This window comes from Sinohyriopsis cumingii, chromosome 15 (genome assembly GCF_028554795.1).
Source record: "Sinohyriopsis cumingii isolate HCF-2022 chromosome 15, ASM2855479v2, whole genome shotgun sequence".
Lineage (NCBI taxonomy): Eukaryota > Metazoa > Mollusca > Bivalvia > Unionida > Unionidae > Sinohyriopsis > Sinohyriopsis cumingii.
The window spans coordinates 113,067,477-113,091,992 of NC_142975.1; the positions used below are offsets into that span (position 1 = coordinate 113,067,477).

A 24,516-nucleotide genomic window follows, 5' to 3' on the forward strand; every position below is an offset into this window, starting at 1 on the left:
GCTAAAAGAAGGAAACAACAAATACGTTAATTAAATTCTTTCTTATGTAATATTCTTTATTACACTATTTGTATGAATAGTGCATAAAAGTAAAAACAATCTCTGTTTTATACTATAAGCCTTGTGTTTTGACATTAGTACATGTCAAACAAAATCAAAATAAAAAATACATTGCATGTTTACAAAGCATGTATTCGTTGAATCAGCAATCAAGCACCATTAACGGAGAAAGGGACCCATGGTTATAGTTTAATGATGCGATATTATCATACAAGATCAACTGATGAGAAAAACTATTTTATGAGCTGCCAGTTTTAACTTAAATAAAACGCACAAATGTTACAAAATATTTCAGATCAACACTATGTATAGTCGTAAATACGTATTACACGCATTTCAATTACATATTGTATTAATAATGAATATCTAATATTAGTGGCTAAAAGTGAATAAATTAAATTTTAAAGAAGTAAATTATTATTCAACATAAAACGGATGCATGATAAGAATTATCGTTATCAAGTTAATAATGTAATGTTTGGTTAGTCGATCATATTCAAACGATTGCTTGTATTCTACAAGTTACTAATGTAATGTTTGGTTAGTCGATCATATTCAAACGATTGCTTGTATTCTACAAGTTACTAATGTAATGTTTGGTTAGTCGATCATATTCAAACGATTGCTTGTATTCTACAAGTTACTAATGTAACAAATGTTTGGTTAGTCGATTATATTCAAACGATTGCTTGTACTCTGCAAGTTACTAATGTAATGTTTGGTTAGTCGACTATATTCAAACGATTGCTTGTATTCTACAAGTTACTAATGTAATGTTTGGTTAGTTCATTATATTCAAACGATTGTTTGTATTCTACAAGTTACTAATGTAATGTTTGGTTAGTCGATTATATTCAAACGATTGCTTGTATTCTACAAGTTACTAATGTAATGTTTGGTTAGTCGATTATATTCAAACGATTGCTTGTACTCTGCAAGTTACTAATGTAATGTTTGGTTAGTCGACTATATTCAAACGATTGCTTGTATTCTACAAGTTACTAATGTAATGTTTGGTTGGTCGACTATATTCAAACGATGGCTTGTATTCTACACAGGATCAATTGTGTATGTTCGGTACTGATTAAAATCCATTCAGTATTTATAGGTTACTGCATTTGTATGGGAAAATATGAACGAGTTTTGGGATGGAATACTGCACGAACTTGTGAGTGCAGTATATCCTTCCGACAAAACGAGTTCATATTTTCCCATACAGATGCAGTAACCTTTTTATTATATGCTCATTTTTTTTATTCTACCTAAGGTTTAATTATATAAACAAAATACACTACAAGAAACAACGTAAATGAATGAATGCCGTATTCCAAATTAAATACACAAGCGCAGATTTGTCATTACACAATGACATCATTATTAATACGCACATAACTCCGCCCAGATAAATTTGAACTTAGTCGCGCGCTCGATATAACTTTCGAAAGAAAATGGTGTGTCTAGTTATAATTGAAATTTGCAGTCATATTGTGAATGAATGCGCATTGCAACAACTTTTCCATTTGATCTGGAATGATTATATTTTGGTATTTTGTTTCGATTCGACGAAAGTTTGTGATTTTGGATTGGATTCATCTATGCAAATTATACATGAAATACATCGGAGTGAAGTGGCGCGGGAGAAGCGTGTTTACGTCTGCAAATGTGTTTCTGTTTCTCTCACTGAATGTTTGACATCATAACGTGGGAAAAATATGACGTCTTTCAATTGTAATTATCAAAAAGACACTATGGAATTTAATGCTTATTTCATTTTGAATGCATTAAGGAGGATGCAATTGCACTTATCATCGAAATTACAACACAATTTCGAAATGTGTAATCCAGATTGAAAACCTATGACATGGCTCATGTAATTCAGTTTGCAGAATTAAGAAAAACATTTTGAAGAAATTCAGGATGTAAAACTGTAAGTATATTTTATTTTGCCATTCTTATCACCAGATAAAGAAGACAGTATATGCATTTGTAAGGACCTAATCTTCCGTCTTTTATATAATGTACCTAGCCTAAATCCGTAACATTGTATCAACGCGGAATGTGTCAAAACAGCTGGGTTTTTTTTTTGTAGTCCACGAAACATGTTTTAGTTCATTCAGAAACAAATTTAAACAACCACAACGTAAAGAGCCTCTTATGCGAGTGTATATGATTTGTTTACAAATCAAAAATGCTGGCGTCTGCGTCATTGTTTGTTTACAATAGAAAGTATTTCCTTTATTCACGTGAATGCTATATGTGTATTGTCGCGCGCGTTCAGTATCGGGGAATATTGAACGATTCTGACAATGTAAAGTTAACGGGGAAAAAATGAGCATATAATAAATATTAGTAACTTCAATAACTTTCAAAAGTAGCATGGTCCTTTGACCTTAATGATTAATTGTTTTAATATAATGATAATCTGTATCAAAAATGGGTGATATATAAAAGAAAGAAAAGGCGTAAAAAGCTACAAAAGAAAACAAAAGCAAATAAAAGTATAGGGAATAAATGCTCACAAACAAAAATAAGCAAACTGAATAATATACATAGTTGGTCTGGTGCAACGTAAACCAATACGACAATATATTCCAGTCATGTAACATATATAAACATACATGAAAAAAATTTAATACAGAGAAATCGACTGCAACCACAATATATGCGTTCCATTTGTATGACTTTAACGCACCATTAATTATTGTTTTGAGAAACATTTAAATTATTATGCATCCATGCTGTATTTTGAACATCATTAAAGCCCCGTCATTTATTAAAATTTTACAAATCAAATATTTATAGAGTAGTAAATGTAAATTGGTTTTACTTACTTAAAATAATTCAACTTTTGTGGAAGAATGTAAGCACGTTTTATGATCTGTTCAAACAGCAAACATGTTGCCTCTGATTGAAGTAATACCATACATGACATGGCAAGCTTAAATAATAGGGATTAAATAGAGGTTTGCAAAGATAAATAGTAACACATTCGTCGGAAGTGCTTAAACTACCACGACAAATACCTTCTATGGAAACAATCGTTTACTCGGACAAAAACATTTTCTTTTTGAATTGATCATGAAACTACCTCTTATTTATTATGCATGTATGTGACAGAGATTTCAAAAATACGTCAATCGTTTGGGCAAAAGAATCAGTAAAACTGACATTACGTAAGTGAAATGTACGAAATTATACTTAAACATAATTAATGTAAGAACTAGTCATATTGGTAGGTCTTAACAAATGAAAATGGGTTTTTATACTTTCATCTATGCGGACCTTGATACATGAGATGAATCAAATATGGAATAGAATACCATCGTTCTACTTTAACACTTAATATTATATAATGATAAATGACGTCATACAATGTTTTAAAGAGGGATCTTACTTTGTTTGCCATTTGCTACGATACCTATGAATGATACACAACATGCATATATGTACCACATACACACATTATACTTTCATATGGTGCATTCTTGCTACACAACACATTCTGAAACAGACAGTTGATTAAAACATATAACGATATGATATACTCTAACAATGTTAGTGACTGAAAAGAGAGATGAGCTCCAACAGTATACAACACAGTATCGTTCTTTGTTATTTCAAAATAATATAAAATGCTTTGGTCATTTTCTGGCCTTATAAACTGTTGACAAGATTTTATGTGACACAGTAAAATGATTGTTAGAAAACGTCTGCCAGCAAAATCTTCATCGCTACACTTTCTTGTTTGCTTTCGATAAGAAATTTAAGAAAATAAACTTTCAATTGTTAGCCATGATGCTTCGTACAACATAAAAAATATTCTAATATGCAAATCGATAATTAATGTAAGTGTTAAGTTTACTATGTACAGGACTCATGTTTGTTCAGCTTAAGAATATATCATCTAAGAAAAACACTCTTTAAAATACTGCGACAAAACAGAACAATTTTTTTGTAAAATATCCTTCTGTTTATTCGAAAAATTGTGACGTAAAATAATATTGTTGACGCAAAATACGTTGAATGAAAAGTAACAACGAAAATTAAACAACAAAAGAAATAAAAATGACATGGTAACACATTGTCGATTGTGGATGTATGGGTATTGCTAGTAGCAACTATACACCAGCTATCATTAGTCGAATAAAACTACGTACATCATGATACAGGACTAAATTATCTCCTTAATTATATTTTAGCAAGTAATAAAAAACACTGTAACTAATATCCTTCCTGCATAAGGAATGAAACATTCTGTCTTATATAATTAATAATTACAAAAATATGTCAAAACACCTAATATAAAGAGTACTTAATATTTAGAAATTTCTCATCAAAAGAATAAACCAGTTTTTGATGGTAGGAAGAGAACTTAACTTTCAGATTCACACTTCCTTCAGCTAACATCTTTGCTACTGACACCGACTATACTTTTGTAAAACACATACCTAATATGGTCAACATGGCTACTACCGGTTAATCGGATGAATAGTTCGGTTTTATGAATAATGATAAGGAGAAATGTTTAAAACAAATACGAAAGCTCGTAAATTTTATTTGCATGCTTTAATAAGAGAGCCAAACACTGTATGCAAGATACACCATCACGGAGTTTGCGGATCAAACCCTTTCCTTAATGCAGATCGTTTGTCTCATTTCGCTCATCTCTGGCCCGTTTGTCTCATTTCGTTCATATCTGGCCCATTTGTTTCATTTCGCTCATCTCTGGACCGTTTATCAGCAAAGCAAATGATAAGACATAAAATTCATCCTCCTTCAAGTTATTACAAATGTCATTATTACCACAAAGTTCATTAAATCTGAGACCCGAAAAGTCAGCCAGATTCACGTTCAAGGACTTTTATACATTTGCTGATTCTTTCGCGCAATCACGGCTCTGACGCCATTAAGAAATAAGTTATTTACATTGCAACCTATAAAATGACTGTATGAAGCTACAGAGTATGTAAGCATGAAAATAAAAGTCTGATGGCCTATACGATTCTAGCCTATAGTGTTAGAGCTGCTATATAAAAGTTTTAAACTTTGCAGAGCTTGATTCATGTTTCTGTAACGTTCGTAAACCCATATCTAACCGAACGTTGTGTTTTTGCATTTTATATACAGTCAGTTACTGTGTATATCATGAATTTTCTACTGGTTGCATCATTTTCTGAAGACATTTTTTTTTTTGCCGTTAACAATACTTCCTAAATATTGACTAGTTGCAAATATATGTACGTACCAAAGTTTGTAATAACTACGATTTATGAAGAAACAGCATAACTTGAGCATTTACAAAATGAATGATTCTGGTTAAAGGAATGATATCAGTAATCGGTATTTTGACTGAAAATCTATTACTAATTTTATTCTCAATACACTGGAAAGGAAATGGCAAATATGTGTTGCATTTAATTTAAAGGATTGTATTGGAAGAGCGTTTTATGTCTTATGTCTTTTAATTTGACGCCTTTGCATGAATAAAAATGACTTTCACTGAAAAGTATTCCAGTGTATCCATATAAGAACCGGTAGCTAATGCACTGTCATATCCATCAAATCTATTACGATATAATGTGTGCCGAATAAGAGTAATTTACTTTTTCATTCTCTTTCAATATTCATGCCCAAATAATAGTACATTGCAAAACATTAGAACTGCGTGCAAATTCAAATAACAATGAAATGGCATAATACAGTAACCGCGTATTTATCGTTGATCATTAATGACGATGCAATCTTGATTTCAATTCCTCATCATGTTTGGCCAAATGAATCGACCAACATAAAATAAAAGTACACAGAGATTCACAATGAGCAAAAGGTTGTATTATCATGCTTTTCGTCTTAAAACTTGTCCACAGTAGAAAACAAGGCAACCGGAATGAAACAAGAACGTTTGGGATACATCTATCCCTTGCTTTGTTCTGGTGCCAGCTCTAAAAGGTATCTTTTAAATCAAATTTATGGCAAAACTATTTAAATGAAAAGTCATATCTTGATGAGGACACAACAGACTTTGACGTTGCATGTGTCCTTGAAAGTATTATAAAGACTCTTGTTCAAACTCTTGTTTATTTTGTTCTTTGTTTTGTTCTTTGTTGTGTTCATTGTTTTGCTTCTGTAAAAGGTTCATAATTAATATACATCTTCCCGCGTCGATCGTTTGTTACAAAAGAATATGGTGCTTATGTCCATGTGTTATAATGTGTTAAATTAGAGAGATGATGATGGATGAGTACTAAATGCGTGAATTCAAATGCTTTAGCAATGTTTGCTTAATTTAATGACAAAAAAATGCAAATTAGCAAATACGTGTCAACATGCACACAAGACAAGGGATAGAAATATGTAAAAATTGTTGATACGTAGGCTCTCATTTCAAACAACAAGACAGTCCATTCTAACATTTTCTCTGATAGTTTTGCATATTCAAGACCCAAATGTTGCAAACAATGCATTGAGAACAAGCGTTAGTCACAACAATATTGAACAAAACATGGAAATCTTACGATAACTCGTAAACTGTTGTACTAAATATATTCAAATGCTGCTTCTAGTCTCAATTTATATTAATTAAAATGTATTACCCTCTCCAGCATTGATTTGAATTAAACCCTTAAAAAAATGTTTCTTTTTAGCAATGTCTTGCGATATTGAATAATTGAACAAGTATAAAATAATAATAATAATAATAATAATAAGTAAATAATAATAATAATAATAATAATAATAATAATGATAATAACTATAGTAGCAGTAGCAGTAGTAAGAGGTTCAATCCAAGAAAAGAGAATGAATTGGAAATGGAACTTCATGTTAAAAAAGAAAAATATCCACGACATTCGTCTACACGCGACAACGCAAAACTATGACAAACTCATTTATGAACGTACATGTATGTAGGTAGGTAGATAGGTAGGTAGATAAGTGCATATTTCTAGAGCAAGTATGAAACCTATATTACATAAACACCGAAGAAATTGGAAAGCGATGATGTATATACGCTTGAGAGAGAATCATTTGTCAAACTGACTGATATTTCATCATGGCGTTTCAGTTCGAGGACTCCGCTCAAGAAGCTAGTGTATGATCCATCAGGTCCGCATTCACTACTCTTGCTCAACAGTAACTGCTGAACTCCAGCTTTTGGACGCTCTTTGTGTTGTCTGTTGATCAAATGCAGGCGTGGCTTTAAACTATCCTGACATGTGAAGGTCACTGCTGAGTATATAAAGTAATATCCGGCCCGTGGAACCATTAGTCTTGATTCTTGAGTCAATGTTATACCGTTAAGGAAAGCCGAGCCAAAGCCAACATCCTTCTGCCAGGTAAGCTTCTCTAATAATAATAATAATAATAATGACAACAAGAAAGGCAGAAAAAGGAGGGTAACTCAGAAAATACTAGAAATGCAAAAACGTTAAAGTATACATAAATCGTAGAGACTAGTATCATGCTCAATCAGAAGTCGAAAAAATGACAGTATCCGTTACTATGGTATCAACATTTGATTAATACTAAATGTTGCCGGTCTGTTTGTTTTGCCTGCGTATAGGTAGAACGAGGATTCGAAGACATTTGCAGTCTCAAAAAATAAAATAAAATTTGTATCTCCTCCCCAACATTGTATGATGTGTATAACTGTGCTTTCATGTGCAAGAAACCTAGAGCGAGTGTGTGTGTGTGTGTGTGTGAATGATACAGTATACCTATGTAAGAAAGTTAGAAGAAAACACCTATCCACAGGTGTGTGCGTAATGATATCAAATGGAAACTCTAAGGATGCTCATATCATTGAGAGTATAGACGTGTGGCAGTCCACCAATACGATTTTAGCAACATAATTTGCACATAAATGATTTTAAAAATATTCAGCTGAATGTGTTTATGTGAGAAGTGTTTGATAGAAATTCGGCAAAATATCGCTCCTACCAATACGCTATGACACTTGTGTGCGTTTACCCAATCCTACGTCAGTAAATCTGATTGATTATATAGTCTTTATATACCTCTTCGTTTGTTTGTACCCCTCTACCGATTTAAGAAACGAAAAGCACAAATGAGATAAAAGATGCACAGAACTTACTCAGTTCATTTATTGATTTATAATTTCAAACCTGATTATGCCAGAATGTGGGAGTGAGCATTACACGGTTATCGTCAGCGCGTTTCACTACAAGCGGAAATTTTCAGTGTAAAAGACGACCATGCTCGCCAGTCATTTCCAGTTCCTGGACAAGTCCATTTTCAGCGATGGATTGTATGGAAGACTACACGTGTATGTACATAGAAAGAAAATACTACGTCGTCTGCTTCCGATATTTACAATTTCGAATCAAGCAAAGGAAAAGAATAACTACAAATTTACCTTTCACGTGGATTTTACAAGCTGTGTAATTTATGTGTTCATGTGTGCAAAGAGATATTACTCAAAACTCTCAACATTATGGTAATTTATGGAATTATCCGGCAGTTACCGAATAGGATGAACTACGTCACAAGGTTATCCGAGGAAACGAGACTCGTTCATGGTGTACGCAATATGGAGCCGTGTTTCTATGGAAAGTCTGTTAAGCATGAAAGGCGCAGAGGATGCCAGTGTTAGGGCCACTTTGGTCACAGTCAGGTTAGAAATTATAAATCAATGAATGAATTGACTAAGTTCTGTGCACCTTTTATCACAATAAAGATTTCCGTTATTGAAATCGATTGGGGGTTACAAACAAACGTGGAGGTAAATTCAGACTATACTATTCTCACCTGGCAATGACGTCACATTTGCATACAGGTGAGCTGCTATGTCCCTGGAACGCCAGGTTTCCAGGGTTTCATACACGTCTGCATAGTTCTCTGAAGTAAGGCGCTTAGACGCGGCTGTAATTTTCAAATAATAATAATAATAATAATAATAATAATCGTCATCATCATCATTATCATCTTACATATGTTTCAAATGTTTCGTCGTGAAATGCACACACTTTACTTGAAGCTAAGGACTTTGCTTGTTGCAGTAATTAATTATTCGCTTTTTCTCTTGAATATTAAATAAACCTCTACATATATTTTACAGAGAATCTGCTTATGTGCCAATAGAAAAAATACTATTTTTCACACCTTCTGCTTAATTTGCTTCCTAGTCATAAAATGTAAATTGAATATTTACAAAATAAAATTATACAACCTGTATTTAAGTTGTTTTTTTTTATTATTATTATATTCAGTCACAAATATGTTCTTCTATTTTCATATTTCATGCTTCATAATTAATATTTTGCGTAAGTATTAAAAGTGCACCTGGAAACGTACATTACCTTCTTTTGTGTATCCGTCTGATAACACCTGTAAAAGAAACAATATATTTGTGTATCATGGATAGATGTCATCACACAACTGGAATAAAATGAAAAATTAAGTTACTTGCAATACTGGACTGTATTATTGTGGGTATATCATGAAATTTTGCATTCATAGGACGATGTCAGTAGAATATTTTCTCCAAATTGTATATATTTGATAAAAATATCAAGCCAAAATGGTCACTATTACAGGATTATGGGAAAAATTCCGAAAAACATATGCTTTATGATTTTAATAAATTAGAAAACATACATACATACATACATACTTACATACATACATACATACATACATACTTCTGCTGCACGATAACCGTCCAAATGTTGTTATGCTGATAAACACAGACAGTCCAAGACCATTTATACTGACATAAGTAGAGAGAGATAGATTCTTTTGCAATTCATAAAATTAGCATATGACATCAAATACTCACATTACACCTTCCAAACGGACACCTATATTAGATTACGGAGACAAAACTAATACGATCAAATTGAAATAACTTGTACATATGTACTTGCACTAGATATATCAATCTTAATACAGGATTTTTTTCTCAACAACTGATTGCTCAGAAATCTTACATACGGCAGGTTAAGGAGATTCCTATGAAAGCTACATTATCTTACCGTGTGCGTGTGTGTGTGTGTGAGAGAGAGAGAGAGAGAGAGAGAGATTTGGATTTTTAGCATAGGTTTTAAAAAAAATTCAGTCATATCGCTACGATGTCTGTACTGTGGCAGTTTACAGTGATGTCTACCACTGGGGCATTATGCCGTAGACATGTAGCATGATGTCTCACCTAACCACATTATCTTGACACCAGGCCGACCAGTCCTAACACTAACCTGAGCTGAACGCCTAGCGAGGCAGCTGTTAATACTATATGTATAAGTCTTTGATATGACCCAGACGGGGTTCGAACCCGCGAGCTCTCGCATCCGAGGCGGACGCTATAACCACTTAGGGTACCGGAGCGGTCACCTTATCTTACATATTATATAGTATAATAAATTACAAATAGATGCATGAATAAATAACGTCGCCATTTACTACATACATCATTAAATCTTACGGGCGAAAATTCAGTCGTATCCTCTATTGTATAAAACGCGGGTGCAAATTCAATTACCATCACCATTTTATAAAAAGCGGGTTCAATTCCATCACACACCCCACCCCACCCCGTATAAAAAGCGGCCGATGTTCTGAATATTTGAGGGATTTAATAAAGAAAAAAATGTAGGACTTGAAGATATGATGTGCCCTTTTTGCGCATGTGGTTGACTTGTAGACGTGCTGTTTAGAAATTAACCTGTTAATACCACTGCTCATGTTTTTATGAAGCTGAAAGATACGGTTGGAATAAAGAAACATTTCATTACCCCAGCCAATCTTATATACTTATATATAATGCAAATAATACGATCATACAGGTTAGAGAATTTTTAATTCGTACTCTACGAAGATTCGAAACCAGGTCCGTGGGTAAACGGCACCCATCGCCTTGCCTGCACACACGATCCCATATTCCCTCACGACTAATCACACATCACCAAAAAATGATGCTACTCAACGGGTGTTGTATGCACTCGTGTGTAGCAGACGCACTCACATGATGACCTAGTAATTAATTCGCATTGATCTACACAGTCATTCCGGATTCCTATGAATGAAATCAAGGTATATAGAATTAATTATAGAGAATTATAAATATACAAATACATATATAAGGTATAACGGTACCAATTGCGCAAGTCCAGGTGGGCGGAGCTTAAGGTGTATGGAACATTGTATTCAGAATTAAAGAACAACACTAGCTGTGATTGGTGCATTATGTAAGAGTTGTACTTTCTGTTTGGCTTAAAAAAAAGTTGAGCCTCTTGGCAACATGTGAGTTTGTGTTAATTTCTATCTAGATCATATTTTGTATTTTTTATGATTTTTTTTAAATATGGTACACATGGCTGAAAATGTGCTTGTTGTGACTAGATAACTCTTACCCCTGTCTAGTTCCAGTAGAGTTATCTCTCTTAAATGCAATGGAGTACCTAGTTATGTCATTGTCAAATTGACAATCTAGCATTGTTCTATATGACAGTGTGTGACATGCATGCCCAAGTAGGACAGAAAGTATATTTATTTCACAAAACATTAGCATTGAGGTATATGGAAAAGCAATTGGTACCGTGATACCATAAGGCGATGTGGGTGCCGTTTACCAACTGACCGGACATCGAAACTCCGTAGAGTACGAATTAAAAATTATATATATATATATATATATATATATATATATATATATATATATATATATATATATATATATATATATATATATAATTACTTCATTAGACAGAAATTTATCGATGACTTAAACTTAGACAATCAGGTAAAACCATAATGAAAATTCCCGCAAAACCATTCATAATGTACACTCGTTGTGTAAACACTGATACCATAATATATTTTCAGAAAGACAGAAATTTTTGGCCATTTTTGGCCATTTTCCAGTAAATACTATAAATAATTAGCCATAATTCTTGTTTGGACAGCTCTATCGACTTGAACATAGTTAAGCGAATCTGTTATAGTAGCGATGACAATTAAGAATTTATCAACGCACAATATTGACCAGTTGAGTGTGATACGATGGCGACTTTGCGATATTGTCTTAGCTGTCACATAGATCTTTTTCGTATGTATTGAACACTGTGTTCATACAAAGTGAGGTTGTTTGAGATAGGTGAGACCAATCTTCACATAATTTTCTTCATGAATTTGTAGCGTTCAAGATACCCACGCCACCTACGCAATTTCTCTCACTGCCCCCGAGGACTTTCCTCTTTCTATTTTCATTTATGTTATTTTATTTCTCTGGCTACAGTTGTAGAAGTATTAGGAGGAGGAGGAGGAGGAGGAAGAGGAGGGGAGTATGCCTTGTGGAATACAATCACATTTTCCTCAAAGAAACTTGAATCATTGTTCACTTATTGAAACTTCACCTAGATGGGATTAAACGCTCACCGATGGTGAACTTCTAGTCTACCCACCCCACCCCACCCCACCCCACCCCCAAGCACACGCGGAGACACAAATACCCTTTCACAGCTAAACTGACTGATGAATTAGGTGTTAAAAGTCTGGTGTTGTAACCTTGATTACCTTTACCGTGCATGGTAATGCGAAAAATAAATTTTATTCTAAACATTGGTTAACAAAGTTTTACGTTTACTGAAAATAACCTGATTGATCCAGGTGGAAACTACCGTCTGTAAAACTATGGGTTAGTTTGTAAACAATAGTGCGTCAATATGTGAACTTGATCTTTGTCCAAAACTAAGTACAACGCAACATTCAGGAAGATTACATTGGGGAGTATCCACAACTGAGCTTATTCTGAACATGCAATAATTTGAAATAATCGGACACATATTGCATTCTTTTTGTCTCCTTACGACTCTAATATTATATCAATAGGGCTAATTTTGGCGCATTGTATAATAATAGATATATAACAATGCCTTAAGAATGAACATGACTTCATACATTGTACTGCGAATTTCAGACTGTACTACGAATTTTGCATAACTGGTGTGCAATATAAAACTAAGGCAGTTTTCTCGACACTTGCAGATCAAGAAACCTAAACTCGAACCTCACTTAAAATATACCATACTTAAAGTTTCGGCACATCATTAAAATTCATCTTCCCGATAGAATAACCTCAGTTCAGAGAACAATGAAAATTTTAAGATTCTCATTTTATTTTAATTTTGAGTCCGCGAATTTGAAAGGGCGGATGAGTTTAAATTTAAGCTTCATCTTTTCCTTACAAATTTGTTTGCTAGAAGAATGCCTTTAATGTGTGAAGAGTGAGGACTCTTTTGTATTGTCTATGAAACCTTTAATCCTGGGATCTGATCAACTATATTACGATGTTTTCTTTCACCCACGCTGTGTTAAGCAATTGAGTACCTCGGGAACATCCTTAATATAAATTCAAAATTAGCTGATTCATTTATTTAATTCTAGTAGATGAATAACGACATCAAAAATGATTCATCGGATAAGAAAACTAAGTTAATCTCAATTATATCTCGCAACATTGTATAGACGTTGCATACAACTAAGATTGTATAGACGTTGCATACAACTAAGATCGTTTAAAGGACGTTACACTTCTAACTTTGATTTCTAATTTGCTAGTTGTTGGTAGTTTTTTTTCTTCTTCAGAGTTTGAATCAATATAAGTTGTCTGCAGTGTTAAGAAAATAAAATTATAATATACTTTTAATTAAAATGATAATATTTTTCCGTCTTTTCTTTCATCACATTACATCAAGACTGCCGTAGTACATGTATCTTATCAAGTTATAATTCCTGCCAGGGATCATGTCACCTTTATCACATTACATAAATCCTGCCTTGGAACATGTCTCCTTCGTCACACTACAGAAGATTAACTTTTCGACTGAAAACATGTTAAATTTACCTCTTCAAAAAAAAATGTGACTATATTATGCTTGATGTCAGTCGTGATATTTTTCTCCACCGGGTATAATGGTTTGTAATAATGGGATTATCTTCATCAGATTAAGAACGTCATAAAATATGAATTAAGGATCATCGTCAATGTTGGAGATTTATCGAAACAAAGGATATATATATATATATATATATATATATATATATATATATATATATATATATATAATGAGAGAGTGAGAGTGATGACAAACTCTTCCACGAGATATGTGTGTGGTGAGTAGGGTGGCAAAGATAATATTCCCCATACCATGTGGTTCAGTATATATTAAAGTTGATCTAAAAGGTTTTGTAAATCTGAATAATGAAGAATAAATGGCATTTGGTCTCTAGCTTGTACATAACAGGCACTTAATCAATGGATCCTTTTGTATGTCATCATGATTCCAAAATCACTGCTTCGAATGTGTGTACAGGTTTAATTTTGTTCTATTTTGAAATTATGTGAGAATGGGAGGAATTATATTTTGTCTCTGTTAAATAAATAAATAAAAACAACACCAGCTCTCTCTCTCTCTCTCTTTCTCTCTCTCTCTCTCGTAATTGACCTTGCAGCATGTGACACACTTTTTTCATACAGTGTAATATGATATCATTCGCTCAACGTGATGTGAACCGAACTTCTCGAAAACACGTTGACCTAGTATTGATGTGTTCCGACTTTTTCTAGGATGCGCCGTAGGGGACAAAAGCTGGTCCAGCTAGAAACTTGCAGTTGAAATTTCGATGTCGTATGTCGAGAAATTTAATATCACGTGTTGGATCAAATTGCATTTCCTTAATGTCCCATCTTCTAGATCGAGAGTTTAGATTTTATATGTTGAATTATACATTGGTGGTTTAAAGTTCTCTTTCCTGTGTCGACGTTTTACAGTGTATTGAATTACACAGCATTGGTTGAAATTTCATTATCATATGTCGAGAATCCCTAATTGAAACGTTGTATGTAACTGTTTGTGATGAAATTTCTATTTTATACGGCGATAATTTAGATTTCATCTGTTGAATTTCACAGCAACGAGAAGCAGCCTCCTCATTTAAAACATAACGCGGTCCGTTCACCAGAGCGACCTCTAGTGAAGAAAAACATAGTAATTCTCGACACTGAATGGCAGCTTTCATACTGTAAATGCATGAAATGTAACGGTGCCTCATAATTAAATACACGAATGATGTATCTTAATACTCGATATTATTTTGAATTATTAAAGTGGACATTGTGTAATGTTACTTTTAACTGCAACACGTCATTTCACCATACAAAAAGAACAATTCTAGCAAACAATCCAATCACCGCTGTGTAATTAAACAGATACAATCTAAAAATTCAACATACGAAATGGAATTTTCAGTACAATCAATGTGATTCAACATCTTAAATTGAAACTCAAGACTTATGAATTTAAAATTTCAACAACCGCCACGTAATTCAGAGGATAAAATCTAAAAACTCTACATTGGACATCGAGTTTTCAACCAGCGCTGTGTAATTCAACAGATGAAATCTAAATACTCAAAATATGAAATGGAACTTTCAACATGAACTCTTTGAACCAATACGTAAATTAGGAATTCTCGTCGTATGACATTGAAATTTCAACCATCGCCGCATAATTCAAAAGTCACAATTTAAAACCTTGACATAGAAAATATGACTTAAACCACTACTGTTTAATTCAACAGATACTATCTAACATCTCGATCTGGAAAATGGAACTTTAAATACAAGCATTTTTGATACAACACATGAAATTGGAATTCTGGACATTTGACATTCAAATTTCAACGGCAACGTTCTGATTGGACTAGCTTTTGTCCGCTACGGCGCCTCATTTTTCTCCTATGTTTTCGAACAAACGTTAAACAGCTAACACGTGTCCAGCATACCTGGCACCAGTTTAAACCTCTTAACATCAGAGTAGATTACACCAGTCTGCCTTACTAATTCAAGTGCTTGCAACAATTGGTCTTAACGCAAGCTCTTTTTCTTTATTGACTTCAAATACTGACAAATTATCACCTCTCAAGGAAAACTGACTCAATGACTAAACTGGCAGACAGTAAATGTTTCTAAATTTGATGTCATTTTATATTATGGATAATCACCATTAAATATTGCCAACAAGCAAATTGCATGTTACAAAGAGAACGAGGATAGCAATATATATATATATATATATATATATATATATATATATATATATATATATATATATATATACACCAGATAGAACGGAAAGTGCTATCATCCCTGATTCAATAGAAGAATGCTTAATAATAGTAGGCAGAATTAATATTTTAATACAAATAATACTATCATAAATGTGAGTGTGTCTGCTACACACGAGTGCATATAACACTGATTGAGTAACATCACTTTTTGGTGATGTGTGCTTAGTCGTGAGGCAAGATGGGCTCGTGTGTGCAGGCATGGCGATGGGTGCCGTTTACCCGCGGACCTGGGTTCGAATCTTCGTAGATTACGAATTAAAAATTCTCTAACCTGTATGATAGTGTGTGTGTATATATATATATATATATATATATATATATATATATATATATATATATATAGAGAGAGAGAGAGAGAGAGAGAGAGAGAGAGAGAGAGAGAGAGAGAAAGATGACAAACTCCTCCACGAGATTTGTGTGTGGTGAGTAGGGCGGCAAAGATAATATTCCCCATACCATGTGGTTCAGTATATATCAAAGTTGATTTAATTTCTACTGCTGATAGGTTTTAAAAGAAAACAGTAAAGGACGTGCAGACTGATGGAAGGAAGGAAGGAAAGAACATCGACTCAGGCGGTTGGCTCACAATATCCCCATTTAGCTAGTATTTTTATACGAGCTACATCATGTATAGGTTCCCGGATTGAAATTGCGATATATGACTTTGGTTTTACAAGGTCATTAAGATTGGTAATCTAGCTGAGGTGTGTGACTTGACATATTGTTGTAATTAAATTCATGATGCACATTTGCTTTTGAGTATGGAAGTAAAACAAATAAACACCAGAACCTCCGTATTTATACAGTGCATGCATGTTTTAGATCTATTATGAAAATCTTGACTGTTAATTCTGTTAATTCATTACATAATAGAGACTGTGTGTGTGTGTGTGTGTGTGTGATTTTGATTTTTTTTCACGTAGCTTTAAAAAATTTCAGTCATATCGCTACGACGTCTGCAGTGTGACAGTTTATAGTGATGTCTAGCACTGGGGCATCATGCCGCAGACGTGTAGCTTGATGCCCCACCCCGTCACATTATCCTGACACCAGGCCGACCAGTCCTAACATTAACCTCCTAATGCTGAGTGATAAGCGAAGCAGCTGTTAGAACCATTTTTGTAAGTCTTTGGCATGACTCGGCCGGGGATCGAACCCACGACCTCCCATAAGAGAGCCAGAGACACAAACAGACAAACAGACATACAGACAGAGACCGACATAAAGAGAGGTGATAGAGAGAAACGTACGAGCATCAAAAACTTCTGGAATCTGGCATTTCTCACACAGCAAAATCTATATCCACAAGGTGAAATGAAATTAAACAAGGTATCTGCGGCTTTCAACGTCGATCCTAAATAGTCACATGGTATGCACACAGCGTCTTTTAAAGCTTCGCTTGGTAACTGTTGGAGGGGACACTTGTCCACTTCATGCAACGTACTTTTTCCAATTTGTATTCCCAGACAAGCAGCTGTTGTTATTAGTCCAATGTTCAATGCAAATGAGAACAGTAAAGAAATATAAAAGCATTTTAATTTTCTAAATCTCTTGAGATATTTGTATTTCTCTCCTGTTTTAACAAATTTTGAAATCGTGTCGCTTTTTGAGTTACTATCTTCATAGAGGCTTGTTTTCTCGTGCTGCTCGGTATTCAATTGACAGTGACACGGATAATGTCTTCCCACACGGGAAACCAGAGAATTATCGATAGAACTACCCATGTTGCGATCATCTACCTGACAGCAACAACTACGTCCTGTGGGGTGAGTTTCTCGCTCCTCCTCAACACTTATTGGTATGCCTAATTGACTGAGTGTTATCTTGTCCTGTGACATGTCAGTTGTCCCAGTCATCTTAATTCCTTAAGAAAAACCACGCTCAGCATCTGCAATACCATATGAATTTGTTATGAAGAATGTTCTGCAGGTATTGTATGTACATTTATATTTATTATATTTAATCAAGTGTTGAAGATATTAACATAACCCGTAAGGGATTAGAATCGACATATTTATTGACATGAATAGATTGTACGAACTTAAGATTTTACTTCATTCCTTTTTCTTATCGTTTCTTATATATATATATATATATATATATATATATATATATATATATATATATATATATATATATATATATATAACATTTAAGATTGTGCTATACATCTCTACAATATTTAACATTAAACTATATAACTCTGAAACATTTAATATAATGCTATACATTTCTGGAACATTTAACTTAATGCTGTACATTTCTAAAACATGTAAGATAATGTTATACATCACTAAAAGATTTAACATGATAATATACATCTCTACAATATTTAACATTAAACTATATGTCTCCAGAACATTAAACTATATGTCTCCAGAACAAGTGACTATATGTCTCCAGAACATTTGACTATATGTCTCCAGAACATTAAACTATATGTCTCCAGAACATTTAACTATATGTCTCCAGAACATTTAACTATATGTCTCCAGAACATTAAACTATATGTCTCCAGAACATTTAACTATATGTCTCCAGAACATTTAACTATATTTCTCCAGAACATTAAACTATGTTTCCAGAACATTTAACTATATGTCTCCAGAACATTAAACTATATGTCTCCAGAACATTAAACTATATGTCTCCAGAACATTTAACTATATGTCTCCAGAACATTAAACTATATGTCTCCAGAACATTTAACTATATGTCTCCAGAACATTTAACTATATGTCTCCAGAACATTTAACTATATGTCTCCAGAACATTTGACTATATGTCTCCAGAACATTAAACTATATGTCTCCAGAACATTTAACTATATGTCTCCAGAACATTTAACTTTATGCTCTCTATCTCTAAAACATTTAACATAATGCTATGCATCTCTAGAACATGTAACATAATGTTGTACCTCTTTAAAACATTTAACATGATGCTAAGCATGTCTAGAAGTATCTCACTTGGAGACAAACAAATGCATATCTCAGTCCTAACTCAGCCAATGAAAAGGAAAGGTTTTCTTTGGATTAGGCATTTAAACTTCGAATGGAATTTTGAAAACTATTTATGCTGCTTATTTCATGCAAACCGTAATGGCTAATAATACGTTAGGCTATACAAATATATGGCTATTTAAAAATGTCCAAACGTATGGGTGTTTTGTTTTCTTTGGCTCCTGGTCAGCTTCTTCGAAACAGTGATACTGCTTACTTTGTACAACTGCAAAACATGTATACAACGACTAGTTAAATAGCTTACAGTTAATTTCATTTGTTGCTAATTTCATTTGTTGCTTTACTTATTTTGCAAACGAAAATTTAACACTTTGAGCCAGACGTGATAACGAAATCTGTCTTATATTTTCCCCAACAATTTATTGAAACGACTGTATGATCCCAGTTTCAATGAAACACACCTCCCTGGAATTTGTCGTACCTATTGTTTGTCAACACCATGTTTCAGGGTGGGGAGTAATATATATATATATATATATATATATATATATATATATATATATATATATATATATATATATATATATATATATATATATATATATATATATATATATATATATATATATTCCAGGATAAGACAACTTTTAATTTTAATTTCCAACATTGTCTTTTGTCTTCAACATCGCTGGCGTGAAAACAAATATGGCAATAAAACTCAACATCTCGATACAGACTGTCAAAACATTTTGGAACGTTGATGTAACGAAAACAAAAACTCACATTTATATTCAAAATCATAATATTTCTAAGTAGGTTTTGTTTGCTTCTTTTGAAGTGATCGTCATTACTGAGTTTCTCTCTTATGGTCACACATTTATCATTATAGAAAGAGGCTAAAATGAAAGTAATGAAAGCCAGCGTGAGAATGTATGCCTGTGCAAGTATGCATACGCAACTGTATGAGACGAAAGACGCTATCTTGAGTGATCTTATATTTATAGTTCTGTGTTACTTTCAGTTTGTTTTCCTGAAAACATATATGTACTTTGTAAGGAATGAATCAATGACTTGACCCAGATACTAGTTGCTGAGAGCGCTCACGATTATAGCAAGCAATTACATAATAAATAGATCCGTAGGTAGGTATGTAAGATGGTATGTGTAGTCTTTCTTTGCTTTATCTCCCCTAAATTTCTTGCTAACCTCGATTAAAGTTCAAGACGGCCAAACGTACAAGACGATTTTTTCCCAATTGTTTAGTTCTTAATGCTCCAGGTGGTCTGCCAGCCTCGCCATCCGCCAACCATACAATAACCAATATACCCCCGCCAGCCTCGCCATCCGCCAACCATACAATAACCAATATACTATCGCCAGCCTCGCCATCCGCCAACCTTACAATAACCAATATACAAGTGATACAGGTAATAAGTTAGCTGAGTAATTTTCTCACCAAGCATCAGCCGTGATCTTTTGATCACTTACTCTGACATTAATTTCGTAGAAGAAAAGAAAAGGACATAACAGAAGTGACGTATGGTTTGCAATCCACGATGTAATATCAACTACCAAGATATCTGTGACAATATTCGTCGTTTTATTTTATATTCCACAGGACCTCAAGTGCTTTATACATTCGATCTTGTAAAGCACCTTGTCTACTTTTACAAATTCCATTAAATTTTGGGGTAAATCATATCGTTTGAGACATGTAATTATTTCAGCTATTTTCTCTTTGTCTGCCACTATTATCATCAATCAAACGAATTTCAACTTTTGGATAGTTAAGTTTAGTTCAAATTCCTATTTTCCGTAACATGTTTGTTGTTTTGTTTTTCCTAACTACGCTCGAGAAAACATTCTAGGGTTTATCCTTAACTTTAGGACAGAGTATAGCTGAGATACGATTTCTTATAGGTTTCGTGATGATTACATAACAATTTCATCAAAATAAAGATATGTTGTGTCTTATGTTCATTTGATATCACAGCCAAGTTGATATGAAACTCTGAATTCAAGCTCAAATCTCGCACACTCCAGATACATGGTGTTGATGTCAATAAAAATATCATAGCAGATTATTAAGTAGTAGAAAGAAAGAAAAGTAATAATTACCAACGAAGATCATTAAGGAGCGTGCTGTCAACGTATCCAATGCACAGAATGACAGTATTCGGACCACACTAATTGCATCCTAGTAACGTTTCGCGCTATGCCTGATAATTAATAATAGAACTATCGGCCGGTATGTTTTATATCTATAGCGCTATTTTAAACCGAAAGTAGCTTATATTTCTACTTAATCTGACTACACTACCTGAAAATCATATAACCCCATATCCAGTAAGCTTATACAAATTTATCTTGCATTTGTAAATAATTGCATTTGAAGTTTTACATTCGCTAAAATTACTTCACCATGATACATGAAAGTAAGGTCATTGGCGAATGACTAACTCTCTGAAGTAGATATCATTGTCTAAAGAACTGGGAAATTACCATTTATCTTGAAGTTACTTACGAGACTGACGTGACCAATTGTACCGCACATAGCAAAGTGTGCATAGTTTCTCAATGCTAATTAGATGGAATGGCTAATTGTATTACACAAAGCTAATTGCACATACCTGCTCATAGCTAATTAGTATGCATGGTTAATTGTATTGCACATAGCTAATTTAGTACTAATGTCTAATTGTACTGCTCATAATATGTCTGAATATGATATCGTCATCGATATGTATAAAAACAAGACTTGGTTGGTACTAGTGAAAGTATCACACAACCATGTTGTACACGTGAATTGGCTAATCTTGACGTTCATAGAGCGCTGTCTCTACACTTTTATGCAACGAATAGAAATAAAAAAAAATTCAGATGAATTTCTTTCTGGAGCTTTGACTCCTTAATGAATAAACTACTGCAAATTGTGACGTCATAATATTATCTTTCAATCAATAATTAATAGTCCTGTTGTTTTATATAGTTACAGACCTAAAGCCCGATTGCCGCCTTTTCACATAAAGTTCACCAAGTTTGGAAGGTAGGAAATGATTTTTGTTTTTAAATTTTAAACTATCTGATTTAACCATTCTTTGAATAAGCACGATGTTACGTTAAACGACGCTCGAATATTCAGTTCTAGAATTAAGAAGTGCCACTCCTTAATTCAGTCAACGAAGTCGCTCGTAATTCCGTAATTTTTCGGAGTGATGCAAAAGAAGCGATGTGATACATTCGACAAATTCCGTGTGTGAGTAATATAATAGCGACAACATTCATACGTGGAGGACAAATTGATTCGGGAGAGAATAAAAATTACATCACTCATATTGTGATGAAATGTCGATATTATGTGGTTTTAATGAACCCCAACGATATTTAGGACCAATATCTTTCAACATTCAGTGTTATTCAGATTATTTGGCATTTACTACTTTTTGCACGTAACGGTGTCATTGGGACTTTAATTAGTTCAGGAAACTGCAAGTAAACAATACATAAATGTGTTTCATATTTTAATTTTATTAACCATGTCCGAAGATAACATTTCTTTCTGATATCACCTAAAAGTAAGTTCACAGCAGGTAACTTTTCAGTCGTTTACAAAGTTTATATCGATTTATACCGATTGTATTGCCTGTAGTATGTTTGAAGGAGAATTGAATGCACATCACAGTTTTAAAGTACCTTAACTAGTTGTACGTAGTATGTATCTTTCTCTTTTGGTCAAGAAATCTTTATCGCAGACTCTGACTTCATTGTGCAAACTGATCTGTCTTTCAATTTGACGTGTCAATTGTTATATTTAGGCTGTAATGAATCGTGTACTGCAACCATGTTGCAAATACTATAGAACGGACCCTTAATTACGGAAGGTAAGCTGTCATACATTGTGAACGATAGTACTTTACATTAAAGTTAACTTTTAGTGAATAACTATGAGTAAATTGTACCGAAAAAGTGGATTTTAGTTTACTGATATTAGTTTGAAAAATGCATTGTAGTTTAGCGCCTCTCCCTGATGCTTTAGGAGAACGTGCCAATTAGAACGGTCCTCTGACATAATTATATATTATGCAGAAGTATGTTATCTTTCATAATTAACACCACAGTTTAAAAGAAATAGGAGAACAAAGAAAATCGACCCTAAAGCCAGACAAGAAGTAAGGTATCAGAACTCTTTCCTGGAATGAAAATAGTGACGAATAAGGGGGCAGGGGCCAGTTTTTATGTACAAATTTAACGCCGCAATCAGCGACCTAGTATAAAAATGCATTAAAAAAATAAAATACACAAGTGAGGCCACAAAGGTCCATATTTTTGGACATCTATATTTAAACAAAGCAAAAGACTATTATCCACTTGACCAGAGAAGTCAATGACAATTCATAGCAAAAGAAGTTTATGCACCCCAATCCCAAATTTATACCTGCAATTTTCATGTCCGAAGGTCATTTTTGACACCATGTGATGCTCACAGCGCAAACACAAGCCCTTTTCCTAGATGACAGTTCTGCACAATGGTGTGTACTAAACCGGCTGATGCAATTAAAAATAGTTGTCATCTAAGCCGTTTTTGAGATATTCTACTTGCCCCAAACCCATGTGTTTACTGCTATGGGAGGCTAGCTCTTCTTCCTAGCCTACTGTTGGTATTTCACTGTCAAATTATTGCAGAGTAATTATGGAAGGTGTACATGCCTGACATCAATTTCAAGAACAACACAAGATCGAAACACGTAGTTCACAAATAAATCCATATCTTTAATTACTAAACAATAATAGCTGAAAACGTCACACCATAGCCTTATGTTAAGAAATTTGCCATGGGTCAATTTACGAAGCTGTACCCTGCCACATAATAATCAAAAACGTCTCTTGGACCCTGATCTGCTAAATACGTCTCGTGGACCCGGATCTGCTAACGCTGGGGATATTCGTCATCTCTGTTCTTTGAAGTCTGCATCTCCCTATGATGGCGTGGTATAATAGGTTTCGTCCAATGTAGTCAGCTATCGGTCTTGTCTAATGTACTGTCCGCAAACGATTTTGTCCATTGTAATTTCAGCTATTACTAGTCTTGTGCAATATACTGTCAGCTATCGGTTTCGTGTAATGTACTGTCAGCTATTGCTGGTCTTGTCCTTGGTACTGTCATCTATCGTTCTTGCACAATGTACTGTCAGCTATTACTGATTTTGCCCAAGGTATTGTCAGCTATTACTGGTTTTCTGCAATGAACTGTGAGCTAGTGTTGGTCTTGTGCAATGTCCTGTCAGATATAACTGGTCTTTTCAATATATTGTCAGCTATAGGTCTCGTCCAGTGTACTGTCAGTTATTAT

At 33.7% G+C, this 24,516-nt stretch overlaps 1 protein-coding gene across 3 annotated transcripts; it reads right to left on the reverse strand.

Moving 5' to 3' along the window:
* Positions 1 to 30: 30 nt before the first annotated feature.
* On the reverse strand, positions 31 to 21,428 carry LOC149782508 (tumor necrosis factor-like). Of its 3 annotated transcripts, none has more exons than XM_089933931.1 (5): positions 21,285 to 21,428; positions 17,943 to 18,091; positions 9,378 to 9,405; positions 8,827 to 8,940; positions 31 to 7,404 (listed from the first exon to the last, which is right to left on the reverse strand). In XM_089933931.1, exons 2-5 carry the CDS (start codon positions 18,057 to 18,059, stop codon positions 7,022 to 7,024), a joined length of 642 nt encoding a protein of 213 aa, XP_089790057.1. In that variant the 5' UTR covers positions 18,060 to 18,091; positions 21,285 to 21,428; the 3' UTR covers positions 31 to 7,021. The 3 variants fall into 3 exon arrangements, with proteins under 3 accessions (XP_089790057.1, XP_089790055.1, XP_089790056.1); XM_089933929.1 differs by having other exon boundaries at positions 17,454 to 18,091; XM_089933930.1 differs by lacking the exon at positions 21,285 to 21,428 and adding an exon at positions 19,124 to 19,204 and having other exon boundaries at positions 17,454 to 18,091.
* Positions 21,429 to 24,516: the final 3,088 nt, after the last annotated feature.

Excerpts from the sequence above, each read along its gene's own strand:
- LOC149782508 (XM_089933929.1), bottom strand. The coding sequence starts at position 18,059 with ATGACTGGGACAACTGACATGTCACAGGACAAGATAACACTCAGTCAA. Across the intron at positions 9,406-17,453 it reads TCCAGAAGTTTTTGATGCTC|GTGTTATCAGACGGATACAC; the intron begins GTACGTTTCTCT and ends TTTCTTTTACAG. Across the intron at positions 7,405-8,826 it reads AAATGTGACGTCATTGCCAG|AGAAGCTTACCTGGCAGAAG; the intron begins GTGAGAATAGTA and ends TATTATTATTAG.